This window comes from Wasmannia auropunctata, unplaced genomic scaffold, assembly GCF_000956235.1.
Source record: "Wasmannia auropunctata unplaced genomic scaffold, wasmannia.A_1.0 LD335560.1, whole genome shotgun sequence".
NCBI lineage: Eukaryota > Metazoa > Arthropoda > Insecta > Hymenoptera > Formicidae > Wasmannia > Wasmannia auropunctata.
The window spans coordinates 31,372-58,964 of NW_012027330.1; the positions used below are offsets into that span (position 1 = coordinate 31,372).

The following is a 27,593-nucleotide window of genomic DNA, read 5'->3' on the forward strand; positions in this document are numbered from 1 at the left end:
TAGCATTAATATTTTTATTATAACTTAAATTTTTCAAAGTAATTTTATATATTAATACTTAATGGATTTATTTCAGATTTCCATCTTGTTGTATCAGTTATAAAAAAAAAAAAAAAATTATTTCGCTTTGAACTATACAGTGGAATGCAGTAACAATTTAAATAAGAAAGAAAAAGATATTCATTAAAATTAATTTATAAAATTCAAGAAACTTATCTCAACCTTTCATTCATGTCAACATCCTATAGTAATCATCTAAAGTAGAATTTCACAAAAATATAAAACTATCAAAGCAAAATAAAAGATAAAATAAGATGTATAATGTAATGTGTAAAGGTTTTTCACCAACAGTTCGAAAAACGCGACTATTTAAAAAGAACAAATGTTGAAGTCTAAATATAGTGGATTCAGTTGTAAACCTTAAAGTTCTTCATTTTCGTGTACTTCTCGGCGAAGATCTTGCCACTTGGAGTCGGTATTGAGAACGCTATATCGTCCAACGACATCACGTAACCGTAGAAGAATTTGGCTCTGGAAACACACGAACAAGAGATATTCTAATTAATACAGATCTTCTTTGAAGAAAATTGAAAGTGTACAACGCGTCAATTGACGGCGGTTTACCTCAATGTATCGACGAGTTTAGTGGCTATACCCTGCTTGCGATGACTCATCGCGGTCCAGACGACGTTAATGCCACATTTCGTCGGTGTACTCTCGGCGGTGCAACAGTTGAGTTCGATCAGCTCGGGAATCATACGGAACGCCTTCTCGATGTGTTCCGCCACCAACACCCCGAGAACGCTTTTCTCGCGTATGTACAAGAAGATCTGCAAGTAGCATGTTTCCTCTATTAATGTTTGCAATTCGCAAAGCGTCAAATTCGATAATGTACAACGAGAACGATGTGTGTGTACGGTCGTGGACAAGTAGGTTGCGACACTTTTTTATAGATTTCGAAACGCACCAATATTTTGCAAATGGGAACTACGATTGGTGTACTGTTGAAATTATTCACTTTCATTTTAGTCGAAAAAAAATTCTTAGAAATCATCATTTTTTTAGGCTTGTAAAGCAGAATTCTCTCTTAAATATATTTTAAAAACCTATGAAAAAAGTGTCGCAATCTATTTGTCCACGACTGTACGATAAAAATCATGTGTGTAATATAAAAACAATGTGTGGCTGATAAAAACAATGCGTGTGCAGGACTTACCTTTTTGCTCTGATATTCCGAGGTATCTATGTCCGACAGTCCCAAGTCTCTGTCTACAACGGCCAGGATCTCCAGCACTTTCTTCCAATACTGCTTGGGGTCATGCGGCTCGACTAAGATTATTCTGCTGGAGGTGAACGAATCCTCCAGTATAACACGCTCGTTCTTCCATCCCTGAAATATCGTGTGCGTAACAAAGATATTCAAATATCGTGTCTACAGCGATGCGACATTCGTATTGCCGGGCGCAGCGTACCTGAAATTTTAAAGTCCGTATGCTGTTGTGATAATTCAAGTGAGCGTTTTCGTCCTCGGCATCGCCCAGCTGATACACAACATTGCACTCTAGACACTGAGTGGCGCCTAAACGTTTCTGGCCGACGTCCAGCTGATACTGATCCTCCGCGCCACCAGCTTTCTTGGATAGCTGCCACTGCATATTTTTCTTCACTGCTTTCGTAGCGTCCTTAACGTTACTTAACGTCTCCCTAAAGTGGAAGTTGAAATCTTTAGAAAGCCTGACTCAAAATAAATTTTTAAAAGACAAAACATTGAAAAATATAAATTGATATAAACAAGATTGAAATATTAATAAGAAATTAATACAAAAGTGATAACAGAATAATATAAAATTAATGTAACAAGAGGCAGAAGACACAATTTTGTACAAGTTAAAATTTTATGGACATTCGAGATTTATAACTCGAAAATAACGTACTTAAAAATATTATCAGGTTCGGAATATCCTTTGGTAAACAACGGAAAGTATCTTTTCTCGGTGTTCTCTTCGCCAGTTTCCTTTTCGATGTCATTATTATTATTATTCGTGTTCTCGAGCGAAAGATTTTCGAAGTTCGTCAAGGGAGCGTCTTTATTAATGTTCATCGTCGAGGTCATGTTGCTGAGTTCGGTGGCTGGGGACATAATCGTGTCTTGCGGCGGCAACAACGTCGTCGGTGGTTTTGAAGAAAACGCGTTCGCTATATGGCTCAGTGGTGCCATCGTGTCGTAATCGTCGTTCGCCCAGTCGTCCTCCAGAATTTTCAGAAGATCAGCGACCGCCTCCTGCTGCAACGTAACCTCAACTTCCGGTTCGTCGACGGTCAGATCAGTGGCGTCCAGAGGGACGTCCACGACGCTCGGCTTTCGCTTACGCGCATTCATGGACGGTGGGCGTTTCTGATTCTCCTTCAATTCGATCTTACCGTCCGCGACCTTCAGCTTAATCTTATCGCTCATCGTCACGGTAGCGGCCTGATTTTGTCTGATCGTCTTGTTGGTTTTGAAGAATCGTTTGCTCTCGTCGATCATCGGCGAGGGGGGTCTCTCCGCGATCGCGGTCGTCTCCATTGGCTGAGCGTCCTCCACGGGTGGATTCTTGCTCAAAGTCGTGGGGCTCTGCTTGTCATGCTGTCCCTCCTTCTTCAACGCCTCCTTGGGCTTCGGCTTCTTGATTCCGTGATACACGCCAGCGTTTATCCTTCCGAACTTCCGCTTCTTCACCGACAAGCGTCTGCTGCTGCTCTGCGGGGGTAAGCTTCGTCTCCTCTTAACATCGTTGCTCCTGAAGCTGCTGCCGAAAGGCCGCTCGGACTTCACGTTGCCGCTGTAAAACGTTTTCGTGCTCAACGAGAAGTTGTTTTTCAGGCCGCACGTCTCGTGCCTCCTCTCCTGAAACAACGACGCTCTCGCTCTGGGCGCGAGGCCGCCGTAGTCGCTCTTGAACAGCTTCGTCGGTCTCGTCGCCGACGACTGGTCACGCGCACGCCTCTTCAACGTGTTCTCCTTCTGCTCGGGCGACAGGCCGCCGCTCGTCTCGATCGCGCTGAGGGACTTCCGCCTGTGCACCCGCGGCAACGGGACTGTCTTGCTCACGGAGCTCAACGGCGTCGTCTGCTTGGGGCGCTCGGGGCTCCTGCCCTTACGCGGCGTCTCCGTGATACTTTGGTTCTGTATCTCCGTGGCGAAGCTACGCTGCGGCGTTTCCGGCACTATCTCGTTCGTCATCTGGTCCGCGTCCGTCGTCTTCGAGACGCGCTGCGGCGTCAATGGGCCCACCATCAGCAGTTTCTCCGGGGTGGACGACAGCGAACGCGGCGAGTAGCCGCCGGTGTGTTTGCACCTCGGCGAGTATCTGGCCGCTCTGGTGACCTTCCTGAGCGATCTGAACGGCAACATGCGCTCCTCCGCGCTGAACCTCAAACGATCCCAGGACGTAGCGTGGCTGCGCGTGGTCGGCGTCTTCTCGGGCGTCGCGAACGGAGAGACGAATTCCCTGCCCGAGGAACTGACATCGCTGTCGCTGATACTGGGACTCCGGTCGGTGAGAGCCAGAGGCGACATGGGCCCCAAATCCGATTCGTCCCCCGAGGTCTTGTCATTGTCCCTGACACGTTCCGGATCCTGAGCAACGCCTCGTTTGACGGATTTATCGTCGGACGACGCGAAGAGACATTTCTGCGCTCGCCGCGGAGTGCAAAGCAACTTTCCTTGACTGCTGTCCACCGTCTCCATGACTCTCTCTCTCTCTCTCTAAAGTTGCGATCTGAGAAAAAAAATGTTTTAACGTCAGCGAAAAAGATTTTAACATCAAGAGAAAATCGAGATTTCAAAAGTAAAGTGTAAATTAAATCGACTTTGACAACAAAGATTAAAATTATGATTATTGACAAGCGAAAAACCTGGAAACACAGATGATGGAAGGATTAAAGATTATATCATTCACGTTAAAATTCTCGGTTCACGAAATTGACGAATACGCGTAACTGACGTAGTTTATTATGCAAATATTCGAGGGAAATACTCTACGTAAAAATATTTCTCAAGCAAACTAACCTAAATGAACCGGCGAATTTGACAACGCGATCTCGCCGAGCGCGTCGAAAATCGTCGGTGTCCGATGATGCGATCTTTCGCGGGCGAACGTTGCGCGTTAACACCTTCCAGGAATATCCGAAATCAGAACGTATCTCTCACATGGGTTTACATTTGTAACTGCGCCAAGGCCGCCAAGAGAGGCAGAGAAACGCGGGAAATCAGCCGAGAGAATTAAATGTTTCGTCACAACGGCTGCGCACCGCAGCGCGTTTGTTTACGTTCGCGCAGAACGATCACGCGCATGCGTTGATTTTCGCGCTAAATATTTCCGTATGACAGTGATCTTCTCTCTAATTATATATTATATATATTACACACACACACACACATATATATATATGTATATATATATATATATGTATATATATATATAATTACATTATATTATATTATATATTAAGCCTAACAAAATTTATAAAGTATTTTGAATTGCTAAATTATAATATTTTATGACAGCAATTAAAATTTATGCTTCTAATATTTATATATGCAGAAAATTTGTAATTTTGGAACCACAGACCTTAAAAGCTGGATTACCGACGAGATACTGTTAAAGTGCAGATACTGGTCAACTCTGCAGGTAAATTATTATCGGGGGACCCGGAGATAATTGCAGAGTATCGATGTTATCGACTATTCACAAATTCGTTCCGCTCGTTCGCTGGACTCTCTCTGGCGCTGCTGATCGATCGACGATCGGGAGGTTATGATTTGATTTGACAGAAGTTCAGAACCATAACCTATGTGGACCCGTGAGGATTTGTCATCATGACAACCGTAAACAGGAAAGCGACACGCAGATGATCTGTCATAATACAATTTTGCCCTTCTCATCTCGCGTTATTATGCCGTGAATCGCTCCTTCGACAAATCATGTCCGGAGTGCTCGCAAAATTTTGACGCGACATCGCGGATTATTGTCGTCTGTAGTAGGTTCGCGCGAGGCGCGGAGCAAAACGAGGGAAAGCTGCGCTTTCCTATATTTGCGTCGTTAATTCTCTACGCCGACGATGGAGATGCAAAACGCTCTAGTTATCTACTGCGCTCTTTTTATTCTCCATAGTATCCGTAAGTTGGACATCTGTCAGTTTGCACTGTCGCTCTTTTTATACCAGCTTTTCACAGATTGATTCACGATCAGCACAAGAGAGAAACTGACAGCAGATCCCGCGGTCAAAGTTGAGAGGAAAATCTTTATACATATCTGCATCGAGACGTCGGCAATCTTTCCGAGTTGCAATTGAAAATAAACGCTCTTAATTAAGCTTATACAAACTGAATTTAACAATACCTTAGTTTTTCTTTTCTTTATAATTTTATCAGAAGCTCTAATATTTACTATTAATGTCTACTATTTATTTATTTATGATTAAAAAAGAAAAAGAGAATTTGTTTCAATATTTTATTGTAATAATTTTAGGAAGGCTTTGCTGTCATCGTGAATCAATTTATGCAATTCTATCGGTTGTATTTTTCATCTAATATAATTAAAATGTCATTGACAGATGCACTTCACAGAAGCCTGAAATATTACGAAACGATTCACAGCACTCACTTTCAACATAGGATTGTGAAGCGAGGCATTCAGCATAGCTACCATCCATACAACAAAATAAGCGAACTGGAGTTTTATTCGCACGGCCGGTAAGATATTTAATTGTTCCATCGCCTAAATTATTATATTAACAAACACTCCATTTTAATGACATTCTCTTAATCAAGTCCCTTTATATTGCAGCCATTTCCGATTAATTTTAACACCCAGAAGAGAAGTTATACATTCCAACTTTAAGGCTTACGAGGTCAACGCCGATGGAAAGGAGAAAACTATACATTTAGGTACGGCACAATTCGGCGAAGCGGCAAAATAAACAGGCTGTTATAATTCATAATATATTATTTTGCAGATCATGATAATTTTTACCACGGCAGAGTGTTCGGAGAAATTGAGTCTCATGCTCAGGTGCACATTGATGATGGTATCGTGACGGGTAGCATAACAACCAAGGATGAAACCTTTCATATTGAAGTGAGTATATATATATATATATATAAAGATTTATAACAACTGTCTTTTAGATAATTGATAATTGCGTAATTTTTTAGCTATCACTATATATTCTTATCACACTTGACTGTTATCTCTATAATCAAGAAGTCAACTTGTATTTCAGCCATCCTGGCGGCATCTTTCTCATTTAGATAATCAAACGATGATCATTTATAAGTCTTCCGATGTCAAACTCAGTTGGGAGCATTTCCAAAACGGCGAAGGTCATACCCATGGAATTCCGAAGACCTGCGGTTACGTCAAGGAAAACTTGAGTATGGCTCTATTATAAATATAGATATTACACAATTTTATGAAGTGACATAACTTTTTTTTATATTTTCTATTATTTTTAGTACTGTGATAATGATGCTACTTTTTGCCGTAGATTATACTCTGAATGACAGCTCTCAGGAGGATGACATCGAGACGGATAATAGCAGTAGCAGGGTGAAGCGGCAGACGGAGACCTACGAATACACGCCGACGAAAACGAGATGCCCATTACTATTGGTCGCCGATTATCGGTTTTACCAAGAAATGGGCGCCAGCAGTACAAAAACTACAATTAATTATCTGGTAAGCGTCAACAGTGGTATGTACGTACCGCCGACGAGGTACCGTTAAAGACGGTCGGCCACGGGTAAATTTTCGTATAAACAAACGTTGTGAGAATTAAAAAATATGAGAAAATTGAAAAATAATGTAAATTTTTCACTGTCGATAATAAAATAGTGATATATCCTCGGTTAGTCAAAATCGTTGATAGTGTCGTTCTTCGATTATCCCTCGTCTAATTTTTCGAGCTACGCGAAACCCCGTAAGGCCAATCGTCTTTAATGATACATACCTCGTCGCTGACAGTACGCACAGTTATGGACATATTGATTTATAATCGTGATAACATCAATTTTTCATGCAGATAAGTTTGATCGATAGAGTACACAAAATTTACAATGACACTTTGTGGCAAGAGCACCAAGAGGAGGACGGTTTCAAAGGAATGGGTTTTGTTATCAAAAAGATCGTCGTTCACAGTGAGCCGACCCGGGTGAGAGGTGGTGAAACGCATTACAACATGGTTCGCGAGAAATGGGACGTCCGTACATTGCTTGAGGTAATTACACGCTTGCTACGAATACCACCTCTTAAAATTAACTTCGATTTATTAACCAATTTTTTTTTTAAATATAATTGACTTAAATGAACTTCGTTAAATCATTGAACGATTATTCTTGTATTTTTTAAAAATCAACTGATATAAAATATTTTCAAAAACAAATTTTTTTTACTTTAAAAGTCACATGATATAGAAAATTAAAAAAAAATTTTTGTTTGAAAATTTTTTATAACATGTGATTTTTAAAGTACTAGTACATAACAGGCGCGCGCCTCGCGCGCGTTACATATTAAATCCCATATATCTTCCAATTTCCTTTCAAAAAAAATTTTTTATTGCAGAAATCGAAAAATCTAAAAAATGACTATGACTGACTTGACCTCAGACGATTTTTTATATTTTTCGATTTCTGCAATAAAAAATTTTTTTTGAAAATTTTTTTTTCTTGATCTACCCGCCGAAAGTATGGTTATTCTGGCCGCCCAAGACGCCAGAAAGAGCGACTTTTAGGGCCTGCTCGAACTGCAGCGCACTCTGACGAGCTATTTTCTGTAGCCGGTAGTATAGCAAAGCCCATGCTCTTATATAATAACAACATCTTATAATATAACAACAAATTGTGTATAATAATAATAATCAAATAATAATCTGTTTTTGATGCGCGCCCCGACCAGCAAAACCTCGGCTTCGCCTCGGTTTTGCAAAAGTCGGGCGCGCCCCCCCCTCCCCCGCCGTTTGCAAAAACCTCGGCTTTCGCCTCGGTTTTGCAAACCCAAAATTAAATTTGCCAACTATATTTTACTTTTTATTATACTAGCATTACAGACGCGCGCTCCGCGCGCGCTATTTAACTGCACTTTTTACTTTTTACTATTAATTTACTATAATTATACATAAACCTCAATACATATAATAACTGTCAAAAGTCAATGCCATGACAGCCACTCACGAAGTTAGCGCGACGAGAGAACCATTCAGCGTCGCGGAAAAGAGGTCACAAAACTTCGAGAGATGCGAGTATCGATGTCATGCCTTTTTTTAGATAGGAAAATTCAAGCATATGGACATGAGCTAACGGTAACCTTTTTTTTTTTAATATTATTTAATGTACTTTCGGCAAGAGGATCAAGAAAAATAGTATACGACCCATGGCCATAATGTTGAATGCTCTGACATATGTGATATGATGGCCTCGGCCTCGCCTCGGCCATCATATCACATACGCCAGGAAATCCAACTTTCTGGCCTTGGGACGTAATATACTATATTGCAGAAATCGATCTATATAAAAAATCGTCTGAGGTCAAGTCAGTCAAGAAAATCTGTTATAAAAAATTTTTTTTAAAAATTTTTTATAACAGATTTTTAAAATAAAAATTTTTTTTTGACAATTTTTTATATCATGCGATTTTTAAATTAAAAAAATTTTTTTTTACAATTTTTTATATCGTGTGATTTTAAAAATAAAAATTTTTTTTAGTTTTACCACCATCACCCACTACCACCATTCATCATCACAACACACTACCACCATCCACCACCAACACCCATCATCTCCACCCACCACCATCACCCACCACCACCACCCACCCCCACCTCTCACCACCACCACCCATTACCACCACTTACCAATCTCAAAAATGACTGACTGACTTGAATAAACGTCATTAAATTAATCGTTGAAATTAAATGTCGATGCTTTCATGATATTCTCGCGTTAACACAGGTATTCAGTCGAGAGTATAGCCATAAAGACTTCTGCTTGGCTCACTTATTTACCGATCTCAAGTTTGAAGGTGGTATCCTCGGATTGGCCTATGTAGGATCTCCTCGTAGAAATTCGGTGGGCGGTATCTGTACACCAGGTACGTTAAAGACATTTTTTCTTTCTCATGTTACCTAATATTATTCCACGGCAAAGTGATATTTACGTGTGATATTCATTCTCACATAATTTAATAGAAAATTTATATTCTGCAGAATATTTTAAAAACGGGTATACACTGTATCTGAACTCGGGACTGAGCTCCAGCCGAAATCATTACGGCCAGAGAGTGATTACAAGAGAAGCCGATTTGGTTACAGCACACGAATTCGGTCATAATTGGGGTTCCGAGCATGATCCAGATATCTCGGTAAGTTATATTCAGTTAACATTGTATACTGCAAATATCCCTGAGAGAATCGATGGAATAAAAAAAAAGAAAAGTTTGTGAAATTAAATAACATTAAACAACTCAACTAATAAATATTAAAGAAGAAAGTCACAAGGCAAAGATAGATTTTTATTTAAAATGTGAAATCTTATGTATATTAATTTTTGAAATGTATTTTTGTGTGAATATTTATTTCACAAACTTTTTTTTCCAATTCCCGAAGCTAGAATGTAATTTTAATGACATTATTGTAGGAGTGCAGTCCAAGTGCAAGCCAGGGTGGATCTTACTTAATGTATACCTACAGTGTCAGTGGCTATGACGTAAACAACAAGGTGGAGTATATTCTTAATTCACACTATTTTTCTATCGTGAAACATAACTGCATACTTTAATTTTTTTAACGAGAAATTAATATTTTTTTATCCTACGTGTTTATACATAAATTTATTCTATGTGATCTCATATAGATTTACGATTCTCTTTCCACAGAGATTTTCGCCATGCAGCTTACGTTCCATCAGAAAGGTCCTGCAAGCAAAATCCGGGCGCTGTTTCTCCGAGCCGGAAGAATCGTTCTGCGGTAATTTGAGAGTCGAGGGCGACGAGGAGTGCGACGCGGGTCTCTTAGGAACGGAAGATAATGACGCGTGTTGCGACAAAAATTGCAAGCTTCGAAATAATCAGGGAGCGGTTTGCAGGTAAGTTATTTTATATAGAACTATACCTGCGTATCCATTTTTCCCTTCTATACTTTTACGATAAAATTCCTTAATCAGACCAAAGATTGAGATTGGATTGGAATTTAATCAATTAGAAAAAAGAAAACCAATCTCAAATTTAGTGAACTTTGTTTTGATCAAATTCCAATCCAATCTCAGTCTTTAGTCTGGCTACGGGTTTTAGGATATTTATATTTAACGACGCTCGATTTTATCTCTTCCAACAGTGACAAAAATTCGCCTTGCTGTCAGGGTTGCGCGTACATGCCTGCGGGCGTGAAATGCCGTGACGCGCAGTACGCCACTTGCGAACAGGAGTCGCGGTGCACCGGAGCGTCCAGCGAGTGCCCGCGATCTCCGCCCATGCAGGACAACACTGGCTGCCTCGAACGTGGTCAATGCCGTCAGGGCAAGTGCATACCATACTGCGAGACCCAAAATTTGCAAAGCTGCATGTGCGACACCAGTATGTATATTTTATTTCAGGTGCTGGATGTCAGCACGTATATATATAAGTGGAGATATTTTATTGTGTTAATTCGTGTATCATCTTTTCTCACATCTCTAACTAATATATAGATTAATACTGCATTTTTCTATATGTAACTAATATTGTGTATTGAAAGATACAGCATATAATTATTAATTGTGATTATTCTCGAATTTTATTAACAGTCGCTGACGCATGCAAGAGATGCTGTAGAATGAACTTGAACGAAACGTGCTTCCCGATAGACCCGCAAGACATTCTACCCGACGGTACACCGTGCATTCAAGGTTTTTGCAACAAGGTAAGATGCACCACAGGATTTAATTCAGCAAAAGCAATTTTCTACTCTGTTCAATATTATACGCGTACACCTTCTTTTTTTTTTAGGGCGTGTGTGAGAAAACAATTCAGGACGTGGTGGAACGATTCTGGGACATCATCGAAGATATAAACATCAACAAAGTTATGCGCTTTTTGAAAGACAATATAGTGGGTGCTGTGATAATCATCACCGCCATCATATGGATACCGGCGAGTTGCGTTATTAGTTACATCGATCACAGACGCGTGAAAGAGAGCGAGAAGAAGTGGCGGTGGAAGCATACGGACGAGCTCATTCATCCGGACGAGCCGAGGCAAGTGATTTACGTTGGCGGTCAGCGACAAAGGGTACAGCACGTCATGCATCAGTCGTGAATTTAGACCATTTGCGTTATCTAGTCAAATTTATATGAGGTAATATAAATACAAATATATATATATATATATATATATATATATATATATATACATATATATATATATATTTGTATATCTGTTTGAAGTGACGAAATATTGTAAATATTCTATCTTCCTATGTTTCCACATATGAGTATATAGCTTCTACATAATTTCTGTAAGATTTCGGATGAATTTTGTAGCTGAGCGAACGAACGATACATTCCTGTAGAGTCCAAAGAAATTAATAGTTCGTAGGAGTTGGATATACGAAATTTTTCACTACTGTAATTGTGATTTTTTGATACTACATATATCAGACATTATTTACGACGTTAATTATACCTCTTTTTAAAGTATTATTTATCTTTCTATAAAGTTGACACTTGTTACTTAATTAGGATTCTACTGCCATGTTACATTAATATATTACAATATTTAAATCAGCGAGGAAAGGCTTAGGAATATGGAGAGATTTACTTTATAACTCCAAATATTGTACAATTACTTTAACAATATTTTAACGTAATATATGATTGTAAATGTATATAAAAATTTAATATAATGACATTAAAAAATAATTCTAATATCAGAATGTTTAAATAAAAAAAAGAAAAATGAATTGTTTAAGGAAAAAATAATTTTAAAATTCGCACCACAAAATTTTTCTAATATTGAGAAGTCGATTCCTGAATTTTAATGTATGAATTCGTAACCTGCTTCAGTTCAATTTACCTCTTATATAAAAATGTTTTTTTAAATAACCTTGATTATTTTTCGAAAATCTAAAATACTTGTTTTTTTAATTTTCATTTCCCTCTGCTGTATTCAGCTGTATTACGTGTGCCTATCATTCATACTATGTATTTCTTCTGGAAATACATTTTTTGAAAATACAAATTAACATAAAATTCACGCTGATATTTTTATCATGTATTTTTGCATTTTCGAAACCATTCGAGACGCGACTGACGCGAGATTATATCAGGCATAATCTTGAGTCTCCGCTAAGTGGGATTTGAGTCTTCACTAAATTCATATTTTACTCAGCAGAAGAGCAGGCTCAAAGTCTCAAACCCCATTTAGCGGAGACTCAAACCTCACTTAGCGAAGACTCAAACCCCACTTAGCGAAGATTCGAACCTCGCAATATGCGTTACGTGGAAAATCTCTACCATGGGAGTTGAGACGGCACTCTAACCTCCAAAAACCCCCCTTGCGGCTTGCGCCCATATGTTCCACTCGATACTGTGCGACAGCCGACACATCGTTAAGGTTAGGAAGGTTGCGTCGCTCACCTCGTCCTACGATTCCAGCCAGTGCGGAACCGCGTTGCCAAAAATATCATTCCGGGAGGCAGGTGTCATTAATAAAAGAACCCGGTACGAAACGTCGTCGTGTCAGAGATGCCTGCCAAGAAGCCGTCTCCGGCGAGGTTGCACCTCCCGCAGACCATCGACTTCGCGAAGGAGGAGGAGAAGACGTTGAGATTATGGAACGAGGAGGATGTGTTTCGTAAGAGCATGGAACTGTCGGCGTGCCGGCCGTTGTACTCGTTCTACGACGGGCCACCGTTCGCCACCGGGCTGCCGCACTACGGCCACATCCTCACCGGCACGATAAAGGACATCGTGACGAGGTACGCGCATCAGAGCGGCTATCACGTGGTGCGCCGATTCGGCTGGGACTGTCACGGGCTCCCCGTGGAGAACGAGATAGACAAGACGCTGGGCATCCGGGGGCCCGACGACGTCGCCAAGATCGGCATCAAGACGTACAACGAGCACTGCCGCAAGATCGTGATGAGGTACGCCAACGAGTGGCGAACGATCGTGCACCGGATGGGACGGTGGATCGACTTCGACGACGACTACAAGACCATGTACCCGTGGTACATGGAGTCCATCTGGTGGATATTCAAGCAGCTGTACAACAAGGGCCTCGTCTACGAGGGTATCAAGGTGATGCCCTACTCGACCGCCTGCAACACGCCGCTGTCCAACTTCGAGGCGGGTCAGAATTACAAGGACGTGGTCGATCCGTCCGTCGTCGTCGCCTTTCCCCTGCTGGACGAGCCCGGGGTGTCTCTGCTCGCCTGGACCACCACTCCGTGGACGTTGCCCAGCAACTTGGCGCTGTGCGTCAATCCCACCTTCGAATACGCGCAGGTGAAGAACGAGAAGACCGGTGACATTTACATCATATTGGAGAGCCAATTGCAGACCCTCAAGGGCTCCTACGTCGTAATGGCCAGGCGAAAGGGCACGGATCTGAAGGGGAAGAGGTACGAACCGCCGTTTCCGTATTTTCTGCATTACAGAGAGAAAGGTGCTTTCCGCGTGTTGAATGATACCTACGTCACGGCGGAGGCCGGAACGGGCATCGTCCATCAGGCGCCGTACTTCGGCGAGGACGATTTCCGAATTTGCCTGGAGGCCGGCATCGTGAGCAAGGACCAGGAGATCGTGTGCCCCGTGGACAGCTGCGGCTGCTTCACGGAGCCGGTTCACGACTTCGTCGGCAAGTACGTCAAGGACGCGGACAAGGAGATAATCAAGTACCTGCAGAGCAAGAAGAGGCTGATCATCAGCGGCTCGGCGAAGCACAGCTATCCGTTCTGCTGGCGAACCGACACGCCGCTCATTTACAAAGCCGTGCCCTCGTGGTTCCTCAAGGTGGAGCAGATCAAGGACATGCTGCTGGCGGCGAACAGCGAGACCCACTGGGTGCCGGATTACGTGAAGGAGAAACGATTCGGCAACTGGCTGCGCGACGCCCGCGACTGGGCCATCAGCAGGAATCGCTACTGGGGCAATCCGATACCGCTCTGGATCTCCGAGGACAGGGAGGAGATCGTGTGCGTGGGCAGCATCGACGAGCTCGAGGAGTTGACGGGCGCGTCGGGGCTGCGGGAGGACATCCATCGCGAGAACATCGATCACCTGACGATACCGTCCGTGCGTCCGGGCCACCCGCCGTTGCGTCGCGTGCCCGAGGTCTTCGACTGCTGGTTCGAGTCCGGCTCCATGCCGTACGCGCAGATGCACTATCCGTTCGACAACCGCGAGCACTTCCTGTCGTTCTTCCCGGCGGACTTCATCGGCGAGGGCATCGATCAGACGCGCGGCTGGTTCTACACGCTCCTCGTGATATCCGCCGCGCTGTTCGGCAAGGCGCCGTACAAGAATCTGATAGTCAACGGTCTGGTGCTCGCGTCCGACGGCCAGAAGATGTCGAAGCGTAAGAAAAATTATCCCGACCCCATGGAGCTGGTCGACAAGTACGGCGCGGACGCCCTGCGTCTCTACCTGATCAATTCGCCGGTCGTAAAAGCCGAGAACCTCAGGTTCAAGGAGGAGGGCGTGCGGGACGTCATCAAGGACGTGTTCCTGCCGTGGTACAACGCGTTCCGTTTCCTCATTCAGAACATCGAGCGGCACGAGGAGTCGGGGGCCGAGTTTGTGTTCGACGAGACGCTGGATTCCTGCTTCGGCAATATAATGGACAAGTGGATCGTGTCCATCACGCAGTCGCTGCTGGTCTTTCTGAAGAGGGAAATGAAGGAGTACAGATTGTACACCGTGGTGCCCTATCTGATCAAGTACATCGACAATCTCACGAACTGGTACGTGAGAATGAACAGGAGACGCATCAAGGGCGAGGACGGCCCGGTGGATTGCAAGAACGCACTGACGACTCTGTTCCTGGCGATTTACACGATGGTGCAGACCTACGCGCCGTTCACGCCGTTCTTGACGGAATTCATGTTTCAACGATTGTACCGATGGACGAGTACTTTTTACGAGGAGAATACAGACATTGAGTATCGATTGCAGAATGGACATGAAGAATTGCGAGAAGAAATTGACGTTAGCGTGCATTACAAGCTGATACCGCATCCGCGTGATCATCTGATCAGCAGGGACATAGAGAAGGCCGTGTCGCACATGCAGTCGGTCATCCAATTAGGTCGCATCGTGCGGGACAGGAAGGTCATACCGATTAAGTATCCTTTGCCGGAAATCGTAGTGATTCATCAGGATGATAAGGTACTGAGGGATATCGTTTCGCTGAAGTCGTACATACTCGAGGAGCTCAACATCAAGAAGTTGACCGTCACCACCAACAAGGAGAAGTACGGCGTGACGTTGAGAGCGGAGCCGGACCACAAGACGCTCGGCGCTCGTCTGAAGGGCGAGTTCAAGCAGATAATTCAGGCCATCAAACAGCTGTCCGACGAGCAGCTGCAGAAGTTCGTCGCCACGCGGGAGATCGTCGTGCAGGGCCACAGACTCGAGGAGCAGGATCTACGTCTGATGTTCAGTTTCACCGGCCCGACCGCCGAGCAGCTGTCGAAGCGGTACGAGGCCCACAGCGAGGGGAACGTGCTGATCCTTCTGGACGTCACCTCCGACGAGGCGATGCACAACGAGGGGATGGCGCGCGAGGTGATCAATCGCGTGCAGAAGCTGCGAAAGAAGGCGCAGCTCGTCCCGTCCGACGAGGCCGTCGTGTATTACGAAATCGATGCGAGCAGCAATTTGGCCAGGGTGGTCGTCAGCCACAAGGAGTTCATCGAGAGCGCGACCAAGACGCCGCAGAGAGACATGACCGAGTTGCCGTCCGATGCCGTCTGCATTATCGAGGAGATGCAAAAGATCAAGGACACGGACATGAGGCTCGTGTTGATCAAAACACAGACCGGTAACACGACGATGACGAAGGACGACGGCAAGACGTCGTCGGGATCGGGAGCTACCTCGGTGAGCTACGTCAACGTGAAGCTCGTGAACATGGAACCACGTTACGGCGCGTCCTCGAGCGACAAGATTTTCTTGCGTAGTTCGGAACTGGGACCCCTCACGTACAAACGTCTGAAACACGAGATCGACGTAGTGTTCGGTATTTACGGCTGCTCGTACGATATGTATCTCAACTCTAAGAAAATTACCAGAACGCTGGACGACACGCCATTGCAGGAAGGCATGTTCGACAAACAAACAATAGAAGTAGTGAGGTCATAAAAAAAATGCTAGAGTAAAGTTTTCCGAGGCACGAAAAGTGGACTTTCGTAGACTTGCGATTTTACTCATGTAAAGTTGAAAAGAAAAGCGAGGACTAAATTTCGCGAGCCTGCGTTATTTTACTTCATACTGTTTTTGTCATTTTGTAATTTTGTAAAAAGACATCTTACATTATCGTAGTTTACGAGATAGGCAAAAGATCTGTAGTTAAATTTCATATTTATATCAGTTAATTTTTTCTTCTATCAACAACAGTATTTACTGTAAAGCATGACGTATAAAGAAAGCGATATTTATGATTTTAATTTATATTTAATAGACTCGATATATCGCGTCTGGCTACGTTAAAAAAATATTTTTTTCATGAAAGTTACTACATTGACTATATTTTGTGAATTAAAGAATAAAATGAATTATATAATTGCATTTTTAATATCAATTTTTTCTACATTATTATTGGACCATTGTAAAAAATAAATAAAATATTTTTCATAAAAGTTACTACATTGACTATATTTTGTGAATTAACGAATAAAAAGAATTATATAATTGCATTTTTAATGACAATTTTTCTACATCACTGTTGGACCATTGTAAAAAATGCTCGTGACTGCTACATAAAAAGAAGTAAATGGATAATTTGATAATATAATAGAGATATTTCTAAACATTAAAATCCAAAATTTTACATATATATATATTTATAACTAAGAAACAAGGAGAGCAATACTACATGATAAATATAAATATCAAATAAATAGACATTTATTAGCATTAACTAAAACACAATCATACATGTATATATAATATATATGCATATCGTATGTATATATATATTATATATATTTATATATAAAATTATTAATTTAACTCTTTAGACAATTAACAAATTATATAGTACACTAGTCAGAGACCACAGTATATACCTTATGTCACACCCGTCCTTTTGTTATGCTTTAAGCACTTTCGGTGAAACTTATACCTATATTTTTATGCTCCTCCCAGAGTTTATCCTGAATGATGTTCGTTTAGTGTAATCTAGTTTCTTCTTCTTTTTTTTTTTTTTTAAGAAGAGATGAATTTTATTGATAATCCATGTAGTCATTTCTCACGTACAAATAAGTATAACGTAAGCAAACGTTTCCAGGTTGCGATGTTTTAGAGATCGCGATAATTTTTCTTTCGTCCTCTCAGTACAAAATCCATTCAAATGAACTCGCTTTACATTAATGGTAACTGCAATTCACACATCATTAGACATAATTGCTCACATTTCCATTATTACTTAACACGTTGACTGTCACGTGTGTGAGAGCGTCCACTCATTCAAACAAATAACAAAAAAGCACCGTCATTGAATGACGTTTTGAGGGTAAAAAAATTAATTGCGAAAGATAACATGTTTGTCTTCCCGGAAGTTCTTTTTGCGAAACCGAGAAATATTTATACATGAATGACGTGGCAATCAACGTATTAATAAAACAACGAGATACTATTAAAGACGGACAATTTTATGGGAATTAGCGTGACTGTAAAATTTTAACAATTAGCCAATAATATGATATTAATTTTATGGTGTATTATTAAACCAATGTTTTTTTAGACATGTACATACAGTTACAATTTGCTGATAGTTAATTTTTTAATTAAAACTGTATTTTTATAGTTACTATCCGTATTTGATTATTCATAAAGATAGTAACAGTAGAAGAAAATTATAATTTTGCTGCAAAATATATAATATAGCAATCCAAGTATTCATACTTATATTTATAAAGCATTTATATAATAGGGAATAATTTTAATAATGCATTATTCATATATTTATATTAACAATCGCAAATTTGTGTTAACAGTTGAATAACATTGACTCTTCAATTATTTCGGGCCTTTTTGAGAGTCACGAAAATTTTCCCAAGGATTGACGGTCTTTAACTGTAACAGTATCTCGTCGATAAAACGCATCTAAAATAATTCTATTAAATTCGGCGAATCGAAACTTTTACGAATCATATAGCACCATATTGCACTAGAAAATCAAAGAAAATAATTACGTAATATACAAAATATTTCTATATTTTTTTCGCATTTAGAATTAATCATGATAAAAATTGGAGAGATAAACTATTAATTTACTTTTTTATTTCCCCGCTGAATAGAAAGTGTGATATTTTTTTCAGAATTCAATATATCTTGCGAAAAAACTTGTTTCACAGAAACTTATTTTACCGTATAGAGTGTTTCCCAATTACCTTATAATGTGAACACCACAAAGCGATATTTCTTACGGAAAATATTTATATACGCAGGTCTTCCATTAAGTTTAAAAGAATTTGAACTTTTACTCGTTGGTAAACAAGAAATAAACGGAGTGAAGTAAAAGAATAATTACGCTTAAAAAAAAATGTCAAAATGTAATAACTCTTAAACGTTCAAGTTAAAAATGATATGTTAAATATGTTAAAAATTCATAATTATTTCTGAGGGATGTAACAACAATGTTATGTTCATGTTACTGTTGCAGTCTTCAGAAATAAGATGTGAGTTCGTGAAAGTGACCGATTCTTTAATTGTTTATTGTTACCGAATTATTGCATTCTCAACATGGCGTTCGAACGTAATTATTTTAATAACGTTTATTTATTAAATTATTTTAAATTTAATCAGAGACGCCTTGTATATTTTATATAGATATATAACGTATAAATTATATATTTCAAATATACGGACAGATTCGCTCGCTGCCATTAGACAGTAAGAAAAGTTTCTTTTGAATTTTCTGCAAAAAAAAACAACCACGCTAGAATTTATTTATTTATTTATAAATTAGCACGGTTCCTGTATGTAACGATTCGAAATTTAATTATGTACAATCCGAGAGAAATGTATATTAACAGAAATATCGCAATTGGTGTATCTTGTGTATCTTTGAGATAACATAACATCAAGAAAAAAGGATGAAAAATCACAAACTGCACAATGAGCCCGTTATCATCAACGATAAACTTGATCTCGAGGACGTTGCGTTAAAAGCAAGATGCTCGACGACGAAGTTTACCATTCGATTGATTCCGTTAAATCTACAGTACACGTGATACGTTTAAAATGTATATTACATCGATTTGTATTTGAGGTGCTTTTTTATTAAAATTAAAAAAACTTCAGTAGTAATCGTAGTAGTAGTATTCGTCGTCGTCGTCGTCGTCGTATCATTCCACGTTCCGTATGTTGTCCTGATCGGGAAAGAAGTTACTGAACAGCGACATGGTGAAGATCGCGGTCAGCGCGTAGAGCGCGAGCGTGGTCGTCGCGGTGAAGAGTTGAGCGTAGTGATACCGCGAGTACCACGCGAGACCCAGGAGAAGTGTTAGAAGGCTTACTAGGAGGCGGCTCAGGTCCCAGTCGTTGTGCACCGAGCTTATCCCCGCGCCGGTGGGCAGATCCGGGAACGGCTGGGAATTGAAGTAAATGGACGACGAGTTGTCCATCGTGGACGCCGGTACGGCGGCCGGCCGTGGCTGATGCACCCAACAGTGGACCACGCAATCGTTGAACAGGCCGCACTGCTCGAGGGTCTGAGTGTCGGGCTGCAACACGCGGCCGTTGAACACTAGTCGCACCGCTTTGCGCGCTTCCAATTCCATTTGAAAGTGCCTCCTACGAAATGCGAGAGATCAGTCGTAATGTGAGGAGTAAGGAATGATTATTATTAAGGCGATCTTGGATGTTGTACCGGAATTATCGATATTACAGGTATATGAATATCTCCGAATTGGCTGAATGGAATTGAAAATCCTTTCACAGGATTGAAATAGACGCGAAATGTATTGGTGGGACGAAGGAATTTGTAGTAAAAACGAAAAAAAAGGAATTATTTTTTAATTTTTTTTAAATTTCTACTACAAATTCCTTCGTCCCATTATTCAGGATTTTCAGTCAATTCGGAGATATTTATATAACTGTAACGTCGACAATTCCGATCTTCCAGCATCGTCTTAAAGGGTCGGATTATTTTTCGTGAGAGCGTAGCAAGAGCTGTTACAACACTTTAATGAAACAACGACAAAAATGTATGCCAAGTACCTTTTAAAATCACCCAGCATCTCTTTGAGGCTACCCGTGACCACTTTCTGATCGTCATTTATAAACTTCAGTTTTATGGTGATGTCACTGCTGTTGCTCAGAGTTGCCTCATCCGACGTGTACTCTGACAAACTAGTAGTGCTAGCGGTAATCGTAGTAGTGCTAGTAGTTTGGTCTATCGTCGAACCGTCGACACTGTCGTCACTATCCGCCTTGGCTGTTCTTTGTAACAGCGACCGATCGGAATTGCTGAACGAATCCATTGCTTCAATAAGTACTTCTTCCGACGTGGATTCCGTTGGTCTCGCGACACCTTGAGGCAATTCGCTCGCAGTATCTAATGATTACGACATAAGAGAGTATTTAACATATCCACAGAAAGTTAGAAAGAGAGAAGAAGGAAGGAATATTTACCTGCGACAGTTGCATTTGGACAGTTCGACTGTACATTATCGCTGTCATTTGAAGTTACAGCTAACGTTTCCTCTTCCTCTGAATTGGTTCTGTCCGTTTCCGAACTGTGGGACCGGCCAACGTCCTGGGTACTGGGACTACTCGTGCTCTGCTGATTGGTTCTTATCGACAAGATATTCGCTGGCGCGTCGCGCAAGATAAGTACAGTACGGATCAGTGGCTGGTTCGTTATACTCGTCGAGCACCATGCGAGATATCCCACAAACAGTATGGTCATGGCGATGAAAAAATTTGTGACTTCATCGCCCACTCCCTCAACCATCGACATCTTGCTCGAGATGGATCTGTTACAATATGCAAATATTCATAAAATCACCTATATCACTAGGCACTCTAGTTGATTGTATTTTTAAAACTTGGTTTTCAAAACATTGAATCAACACGATGATCAACTAAGACTGTTTACAAATAAGCAACTGTCTTTCGTAAATCTCGTAACAGTGCTATGCATTTAACTTCTTACTTCACTGCATACAATTTTCTTTCGAGATATTTTTCTAATTTATTTGCCAAAGTCTCTCATGTAGAAAACTATCTTTTACATCATGATTTCGAAATGTCGAAAAGACAAACTAAGTTTTAATCGATATCCAGGCATTACATTATTTCTAAGATTAAAAACGGACAATTTTATGGGAATTAGCGTGACTGTAAAATTTTAACAATTAGCCAATAATATAATATTAATTGTATGGTGTGTGTTATTAAACCAATGTTTTTTTAGACATGTACAATCGTGGACACATCGGTTGCGACACATTCTTTTTTATAGATTTCAAAACGCACTAATATTTTGCAAATGCGGACCATGATTGGTGTTATACTGTCTCTAGACTAAAGATAGTAACATCTTGGTTCGCATTTGCAACATATTAGTTATCTATAAAGTATATATTATTTATATTAAATATATACATAATAGAAACCTATAAAAAGTGTCGCAACCGATGTGTCCACGACTGTACATACAGTTACAATTTGCTAATAGCTAATTTTTTAACATTATTATTTTTTTATAAATGTTACAATCTTTGTAACATTATTTATAAAATTGTTCCCATTTCGATGTTATTAATTTTCCGAGACTCTGTACGAAAATGACATCAAAACTTGAGACTACTGGTGCGACACACGAAAGTGACAGTTTTATCCTTTACACGTCTCACGCGATGACGTCTGGCGCGACGTTTTTTTCGCTACAAATTGTCAGACGGCAAATTAACAGTCGGGACGGCAGAAATGAAACGTAGTATGTGCGTGGCCGTACTGTGTGGAACAGAAAGGACTACGGCGAAATCCGTCCTTCGCTTCGAGGTTATCTCGCTCGGGGTGGGGGAGGGAAATTTGTCAACACGGGACTGCGAAGTGAACTGAGCTGCTCTCCTTCCTCGGGGCCGTGAAGCGATGTCTCATGGCACAATTCGACGATCTCGGGGAAACGTCGTGTTCGCTGGGATGATCCCGTCCACTTCAGGCGATGCGATACTTTCCTGCGCTTTTACTGACGTGCGAGCGGCCTCCTCGTCACGCACATAGTTCCCTCAGTTCCGTCAACGTGTAACGCGGAACGTAATAACGACTGCAAATAGCGGGGGACACTCGCAAATATTCGATCGACAAACATCTGGAGAGAGAGAGAGAGAGGGAGGGAGAGGAAGAGGAGAGAGATGACGCAAATAGTGGATTTATTGTAATAGAGGCTTGCTATGTGTACACACATACGCACCTGAGCTGATTTAATAATTAATTGTCTCTCTCTTTCTCTCTCGCTTTCTCCCGCGCGTGAAACTCGCGAGAGGTGACTTCACTTTGATTATCGCGCTCAGATCAATCGTGTCGTCCTCTTCCCTACCGTCGATCCGGCGAACGTATCTCGCGATCTGGGAAAGCAATCTGGGAGGGGGGCTGTCGGGTTGTTAAATCGCGTGGCGGGAGAATTGGAAGAGCCGCCCTTGACATACATATATATATTCTGTTTATACTGTTTATTTGTTACGCCCAATAAAAAAAAGAACTTGTCATTACTATTATCATTATACCGTCACCGTTACCGGGCGATTTCGATAGTGATGGTGAATAAGAATTGCGGCAGGTTCACGTCATCGGAAGAATAAATTACACGACGTTTGGAATGTGTTTTCGAGACGCGTACTTATAGTTTGCGCGTCTATTTCTCGCTGACCTCGGTCGGAATTTTTTTCCGATTCGGCCAGATGTAATGTATGTTAATTTTTAACGAATAAGTAAGTACTTAGCATTGAATGGGTTTGAAGAGAAGGTGCGCGACAAGACGTATACATATATAGTGATAATCAAAGTTGTAAAAGGTGAAAGAAATGACTCTATTCGATCCCTGCCTTTGTTCTCATAATATATAATCTGTAAATCAATCTGCAAGCAAATAAAAGTTCATTTTGTAAATCTCTTCTGATAATTGTTTTAGTCAATTATAATTAACGAATCTATATAAATCTATATACCAATTAAATTCGTTTCTTCTGCTTTTTCTTTCCTTCTAAAGATTAAGAATTCTTGAGAACAAATAAAACTGAAATCTAAAGCTTTTTCTGCGATGCCTCTTCTCGCAATGAAAATGCATTCAAACACATCCTCATATAAATCTTATAAAGTTTTATTATTTATAATCCTCGTAAATATGGAGGAGGGAATCGGACGTTCTAGGGGCGATGGCACTAAATGCGGCGATAAAATGTTCTTTGGTAACGACAGCAGCGTCGAGATCCTCCTCCAACGCCTTCATGGCAGCTTCGTGACATACTGCTTGAATTTCCGCGCCGGTGTAACCGATTGTTCGGCAAACCAGTTCCGTGATATCTACTTCCTTCGCGATCGGCATATTTCGCAATTTTATGTGAAATATTTCTCGTCTGGTCTCCTCGTTCGGCAGCCCCACGTATATGATACGATCTAATCGTCCAGGTCGGAGGAGTGCCTGAAATATTCATTGTTCTAATCACGATACTATGAAAACACAAATATAATTTAGAAATTGTAAATTATTTTGTCAATTATAATCTAAATAAGTAAAGAGTATTTTTTAAATACTTCAAAAGGACAGGAAATAAAATATTCGATAATAATTAGAAAATGTTAAATCATTCAGAGAATTAATTATTTTAACATCTAAGACTTTGCAGCTGTTTCACATTTTCGATCACAATTACATAATGTAAAATTGCTTTTCTTATATCTTTTGTGTACATTGTTAAAGTTATTCCTTTTATAAAGATTAGAGAGAACCTTCTTTTTCTACCATAAAAAGATGACTGTAATTAAAGACGCTAGTTTCTCGAATTGATTCTACATCGTACTATTATTTGATTATACTACAGTTAAATATCTATTAATCTCTCATATAAGATAGAGGATATTACTTTGTCAATTTTATCTGGTCGATTAGTAGCCGCTACTAGCGTGACGCTCCCCAAAGCGGTGACACCGTCGAGTTCAGTCAGTAACTGGGCCAGCACTCGTTCCTGCACGTTACTGCCGCTACCGCCGGAGGACGAACCTCTTTCGCCACCCAGTGCGTCGATCTCGTCGATAAATATGATGGACGGTGCTACCTGTCTCGCCTTCCGGAACACCTCTCTCACAGCCTTCTCCGACTCGCCCACCCATTTCGAGAACAGTTCCGGACCCTGCGACAACAAATGGCGCGAAACGTAACAATGGAGGACCTGAATAAGCGCTTTTTCGCGAGTGGCTCACCTTAATGTTCAGGAAGTTAACTTTGCTCTCGGTAGCGAGAGCTTTCGCGATCATGGTCTTGGAGCATCCCGGCGGTCCGAACATCAAGACGCCTCTGGGAGGCGTGATGCCCATTCTCACGAACGCTTCCGGATGCTTCAACGGCCATTCGACCGCCTGCTTCAACTTCAGCTTCAGGTCCTTCTGCCCGCCGATGTCCGACCACCTCACGTTCGGCACCTCCACCAAGACCTCTTTCATAGCCGAAGGCTTCGTTGTGGTCAGAGCGTAATGAAAGTCGACCATCATCACCTCTGGCTCGTCGTCGGACGTAACGTCCTTGTCCTTTTGATGGCGTTTCACCGCGTTGATTATCGCTCTCGAGCACAAGCCGTACAGGTCCGCGCCGACGAAGCCGTGAGTGACGAACGAGATAATCTGCACGTCCGCGCGCGAGAGCGTATTGGGGATCCTCGTGAGTAACTTCGTCAGTATCTCCATGCGCATGTTCGGGGTCGGTACGTAAATCTCGAATTCCATGTCCAATCTGCCGGGTCGCCGCAGAGAACCGTCCACGAGATCCGATTTGGCGGTGGTGGCCACCACCAGCACGTTGCTGCTGCTGCTCTGCAGATCGTCGAAGAGCGTGACCAATTGCGTCAGCACCCTCTTCTCGTGATCCGTGCTGGAACTGCTCCTCCTCGGGCACAGACTGTCCACGTCTTCCAACAGTATTATACTGGGAGCGCTCGATGTCGCCTTGCTGAACACCTCTCTGAGCTTACCTTCCGTCTCGCCCACAGACTTGCTGTAAATGTCCGAGCTGTGCACGGTGAACGTGTTAACGTTACACTCCGCGATTATGGCGTTGGCTATCATGGATTTGCCGACGCCGGACGGTCCGTACAATAATATCCCCTTGCTGACGTTGAACCGCTCGATGCTCCTGTACCTGCCAATGCCTATTGCCACTACGTCCCTTATGTCGGATATGAGAGCGTCGTAACCGCCGATGTCTTCAATTTTGTGCCTTTTCCCTGGAACGTCCTCTTCATTTTTCGTATCCGTGATACCCAGAATTGTCCACTTCGTTGTGTAGAGCGCTTTGTAAAAGGCCACCTTCGTGGATGAAGTCGTCAGATTTATATCTTCGAAAGCCTTCGACAGATCGTTCACATCCACCGCTTCGCTTCGCTTCTTCTTCTTGCTCTCTTCCGCTTTGATCTCAACAATTTTATATACCAACTTCTTTCCATAAAACGGCACGCTTATCCTGTTGCCCACGGTGAATATCTTGTGCTCGTTGAAATACTTTAGGATATTGTTCAGTTCCACGCTCACGTCGGACGTCAGACGCTTCCCTTGTTGACTAATCACGATCTCCTTAGCAATATGGATATCGGATGTCAAGGCGCATACCTTGGTCAATCCCGACAGATTGTTCAGTTCGATGGCTAAAAGCAATAAAACGGTCGTTGATTTTAAATCGCCGGTTAAACTTGTTACAGATATAAAAGGATCGAAGAGCAAGAGTTGGCCCACCGTGTTTCGTCAAAGAGACGCTCGTCAAACTCTTGTCGTTAGTCGGCCAGGCTGTTTTGACAACCACCTCGTCTTTCGTCGCGACAACGGTTGGCGAGCCAATCGCGATCTCGCACAGTTGCAACGTTAACTGCGACACAAACACCATATCATTAGCGTCCCTCTCGGAAATGCGTTTGGGCAATTCTGCGAGATAACAACAACCAACCGTGAATTTGAGACAGAAAATTGTGTCAATTGACGAAAATCAACAGTTGCGTACCTTGCGTCTGGAAGACTTCTAACGTGCTGTACAACACTCCGTTAAATAGGAACGAATGGTCCCAGCTTTCTGTGGAAGGTGGACAGCTTGCCTCGTGCATCGAAACGTCTTTTTGCGACACAGCGCATTTGCACTTGTCGCACTGTTGCCACGACGACAGGCTCTTTCTCGATTTCGTAGACATCCTGCGAAAGTACAATGGCATATTAGATGAAAAAAAAACGTAATACTTTTGACAACAATAATTTATTGAGCTATTCATTTAATGCAGTATGATCTACGTAAATTCTGGATTCTTACCTATTTCATAAAAACAAAGACCAATATTTTCAAAACTAACACCTTCTCTGACTAGTAACTATGTACATACATACATTAACAATATACATTAACTGCACGTTTCCGACTAAAGGTTTTAGGTTGGAAACATCAAGCTAACCTTATTTACGTATAAACACATTTCGACTCAAGAGTTGCAGATCGACTAGACGACAGATCGATTATTTTCGATAATCGATTTTGAAACTTTTCTAATCAACTCTCAATTATCCAACTAAATTACTAAGACATTTTGTTTTTTAAATCAAGAAGATTGTCTACATATTGATAAATTTAATAATAATGTAAATTATTTTTAGATGCCCGCTGATTCTTTATTAATATATGTAAGAAAATTGGCAGGATCCTACTACGTTTAAAATTCCCGGGGCCTTCGGAATGCTAGCGTCGCCTATTAAATTCCGACAATTTGTCGTAACCATCTTTTACTGATCTGAAAATTGTAAATAAACATTGTTACTGGACAAATTGTAAAATTGTAATCACTAATCGCACCTGCTACGAAACGAAAGATTAACGTCACCTGTATAGCTTCTTCGGTTGATAAGTTGCATAAGCTATCGTTCAAATGCTCCTGTATCCATTTCGGTAATTTACTTCGCTTGTCTATTCTTGAAAATCTCTGCAGTGGCGTAGACGTGAAAGAAGAATCATATTATTACAAAATGCAGAAATATTTTTATTAAGATATAACAACAGATTATTTTCCGAAGAGATTTACCTTATCCGCAAACACCATGATACCGTAATCCGTTTTCCCTCTGATCGCACGTCCTACGCACTGTGCGGCGTGTCTCATGGCGTCGAAAG

The 27,593-nt window shown here is 41.4% G+C and overlaps 5 protein-coding genes across 11 annotated transcripts; 2 read left to right on the forward strand and 3 right to left on the reverse strand.

Annotated features, from left to right (window-relative positions):
• On the reverse strand, positions 1–25,415 carry LOC105456727 (N-acetyltransferase ESCO2). Of its 2 annotated transcripts, XM_011700983.1 has the most exons (7): positions 25,410–25,415; positions 10,142–10,146; positions 1,935–3,748; positions 1,473–1,704; positions 1,217–1,390; positions 625–830; positions 1–531 (listed from the first exon to the last, which is right to left on the reverse strand). In XM_011700983.1, the coding sequence occupies exons 3-7, from the start codon at positions 3,728–3,730 to the stop codon at positions 408–410; spliced, it is 2,532 nt and encodes an 843-aa protein (XP_011699285.1). In that variant the 5' UTR covers positions 3,731–3,748; positions 10,142–10,146; positions 25,410–25,415; the 3' UTR covers positions 1–407. The 2 variants fall into 2 exon arrangements, with proteins under 2 accessions (XP_011699285.1, XP_011699284.1); XM_011700982.1 differs by lacking the exons at positions 10,142–10,146; positions 25,410–25,415 and adding an exon at positions 4,052–4,229 and having other exon boundaries at positions 1,935–3,761.
• Positions 4,833–11,367, forward strand: LOC105456726 (ADAM 17-like protease). The gene is made up of 14 exons (XM_011700981.1): positions 4,833–5,161; positions 5,599–5,737; positions 5,832–5,932; positions 6,001–6,122; positions 6,268–6,418; positions 6,532–6,722; positions 7,066–7,260; positions 8,990–9,128; positions 9,244–9,398; positions 9,674–9,754; positions 9,912–10,120; positions 10,369–10,607; positions 10,817–10,932; positions 11,019–11,367. The coding sequence occupies exons 1-14, from the start codon at positions 5,104–5,106 to the stop codon at positions 11,325–11,327; spliced, it is 2,205 nt and encodes a 734-aa protein (XP_011699283.1). The 5' UTR covers positions 4,833–5,103; the 3' UTR covers positions 11,328–11,367.
• LOC105456725 (isoleucine--tRNA ligase, cytoplasmic) lies at positions 12,583–17,765 on the forward strand. The gene has a single exon (XM_011700980.1). The coding sequence runs from the start codon at positions 12,755–12,757 to the stop codon at positions 16,370–16,372; it is 3,618 nt and encodes a 1,205-aa protein (XP_011699282.1). The 5' UTR covers positions 12,583–12,754; the 3' UTR covers positions 16,373–17,765.
• LOC105456724 (transmembrane and ubiquitin-like domain-containing protein 1) lies at positions 19,174–22,850 on the reverse strand. 3 transcript variants are annotated; one of them, XM_011700978.1, is made up of 4 exons: positions 22,656–22,850; positions 20,870–21,213; positions 20,456–20,792; positions 19,174–20,029 (listed from the first exon to the last, which is right to left on the reverse strand). In XM_011700978.1, the coding sequence occupies exons 2-4, from the start codon at positions 21,195–21,197 to the stop codon at positions 19,582–19,584; spliced, it is 1,113 nt and encodes a 370-aa protein (XP_011699280.1). In that variant the 5' UTR covers positions 21,198–21,213; positions 22,656–22,850; the 3' UTR covers positions 19,174–19,581. The 3 variants fall into 3 exon arrangements, with proteins under 3 accessions (XP_011699280.1, XP_011699279.1, XP_011699281.1); XM_011700977.1 differs by lacking the exon at positions 22,656–22,850 and adding an exon at positions 22,197–22,646; XM_011700979.1 differs by lacking the exon at positions 22,656–22,850 and adding an exon at positions 22,087–22,190.
• Positions 23,288–27,593, reverse strand: LOC105456723 (spermatogenesis-associated protein 5). 4 transcript variants are annotated; one of them, XM_011700976.1, is made up of 8 exons: positions 27,505–27,593; positions 27,307–27,405; positions 27,137–27,216; positions 26,445–26,629; positions 26,183–26,368; positions 24,662–26,094; positions 24,325–24,591; positions 23,288–23,882 (listed from the first exon to the last, which is right to left on the reverse strand). In XM_011700976.1, the coding sequence occupies exons 4-8, from the start codon at positions 26,626–26,628 to the stop codon at positions 23,565–23,567; spliced, it is 2,388 nt and encodes a 795-aa protein (XP_011699278.1). In that variant the 5' UTR covers position 26,629; positions 27,137–27,216; positions 27,307–27,405; positions 27,505–27,593; the 3' UTR covers positions 23,288–23,564. The 4 variants fall into 4 exon arrangements, with proteins under 4 accessions (XP_011699278.1, XP_011699277.1, XP_011699276.1 ...); XM_011700975.1 differs by having other exon boundaries at positions 27,134–27,216; XM_011700974.1 differs by having other exon boundaries at positions 26,745–27,216.

Coding starts and splice junctions, on each gene's coding strand:
- LOC105456727 (XM_011700983.1), bottom strand. CDS start 3,730: ATGGAGACGGTGGACAGCAGTCAAGGAAAGTTGCTTTGCACTCCGCGG. Junction 1,705..1,934: donor GAACCTGATAATATTTTTAA/GTACGTTATTTT, acceptor CTTCCACTTTAG/GGAGACGTTAAGTAACGTTA. Junction 1,391..1,472: donor TACGGACTTTAAAATTTCAG/GTACGCTGCGCC, acceptor ACGATATTTCAG/GGATGGAAGAACGAGCGTGT.
- LOC105456726 (XM_011700981.1), top strand. CDS start 5,104: ATGGAGATGCAAAACGCTCTAGTTATCTACTGCGCTCTTTTTATTCTC. Junction 6,419..6,531: donor TTACGTCAAGGAAAACTTGA/GTATGGCTCTAT, acceptor TTTTTGCCGTAG/ATTATACTCTGAATGACAGC. Junction 10,608..10,816: donor AAGCTGCATGTGCGACACCA/GTATGTATATTT, acceptor TTTTATTAACAG/TCGCTGACGCATGCAAGAGA.
- LOC105456725 (XM_011700980.1), top strand. CDS start 12,755: ATGCCTGCCAAGAAGCCGTCTCCGGCGAGGTTGCACCTCCCGCAGACC.
- LOC105456724 (XM_011700978.1), bottom strand. CDS start 21,197: ATGTCGATGGTTGAGGGAGTGGGCGATGAAGTCACAAATTTTTTCATC. Junction 20,793..20,869: donor TCCAAATGCAACTGTCGCAG/GTAAATATTCCT, acceptor CGTAATCATTAG/ATACTGCGAGCGAATTGCCT. Junction 20,030..20,455: donor ATGCTGGGTGATTTTAAAAG/GTACTTGGCATA, acceptor CGCATTTCGTAG/GAGGCACTTTCAAATGGAAT.
- LOC105456723 (XM_011700973.1), bottom strand. CDS start 26,706: ATGAATAGCTCAATAAATTATTGTTGTCAAAAGTATTACGTTTTTTTT. Junction 26,369..26,444: donor AGAAGTCTTCCAGACGCAAG/GTACGCAACTGT, acceptor GTTATCTCGCAG/AATTGCCCAAACGCATTTCC. Junction 24,592..24,661: donor TTAACTTCCTGAACATTAAG/GTGAGCCACTCG, acceptor TTGTTGTCGCAG/GGTCCGGAACTGTTCTCGAA.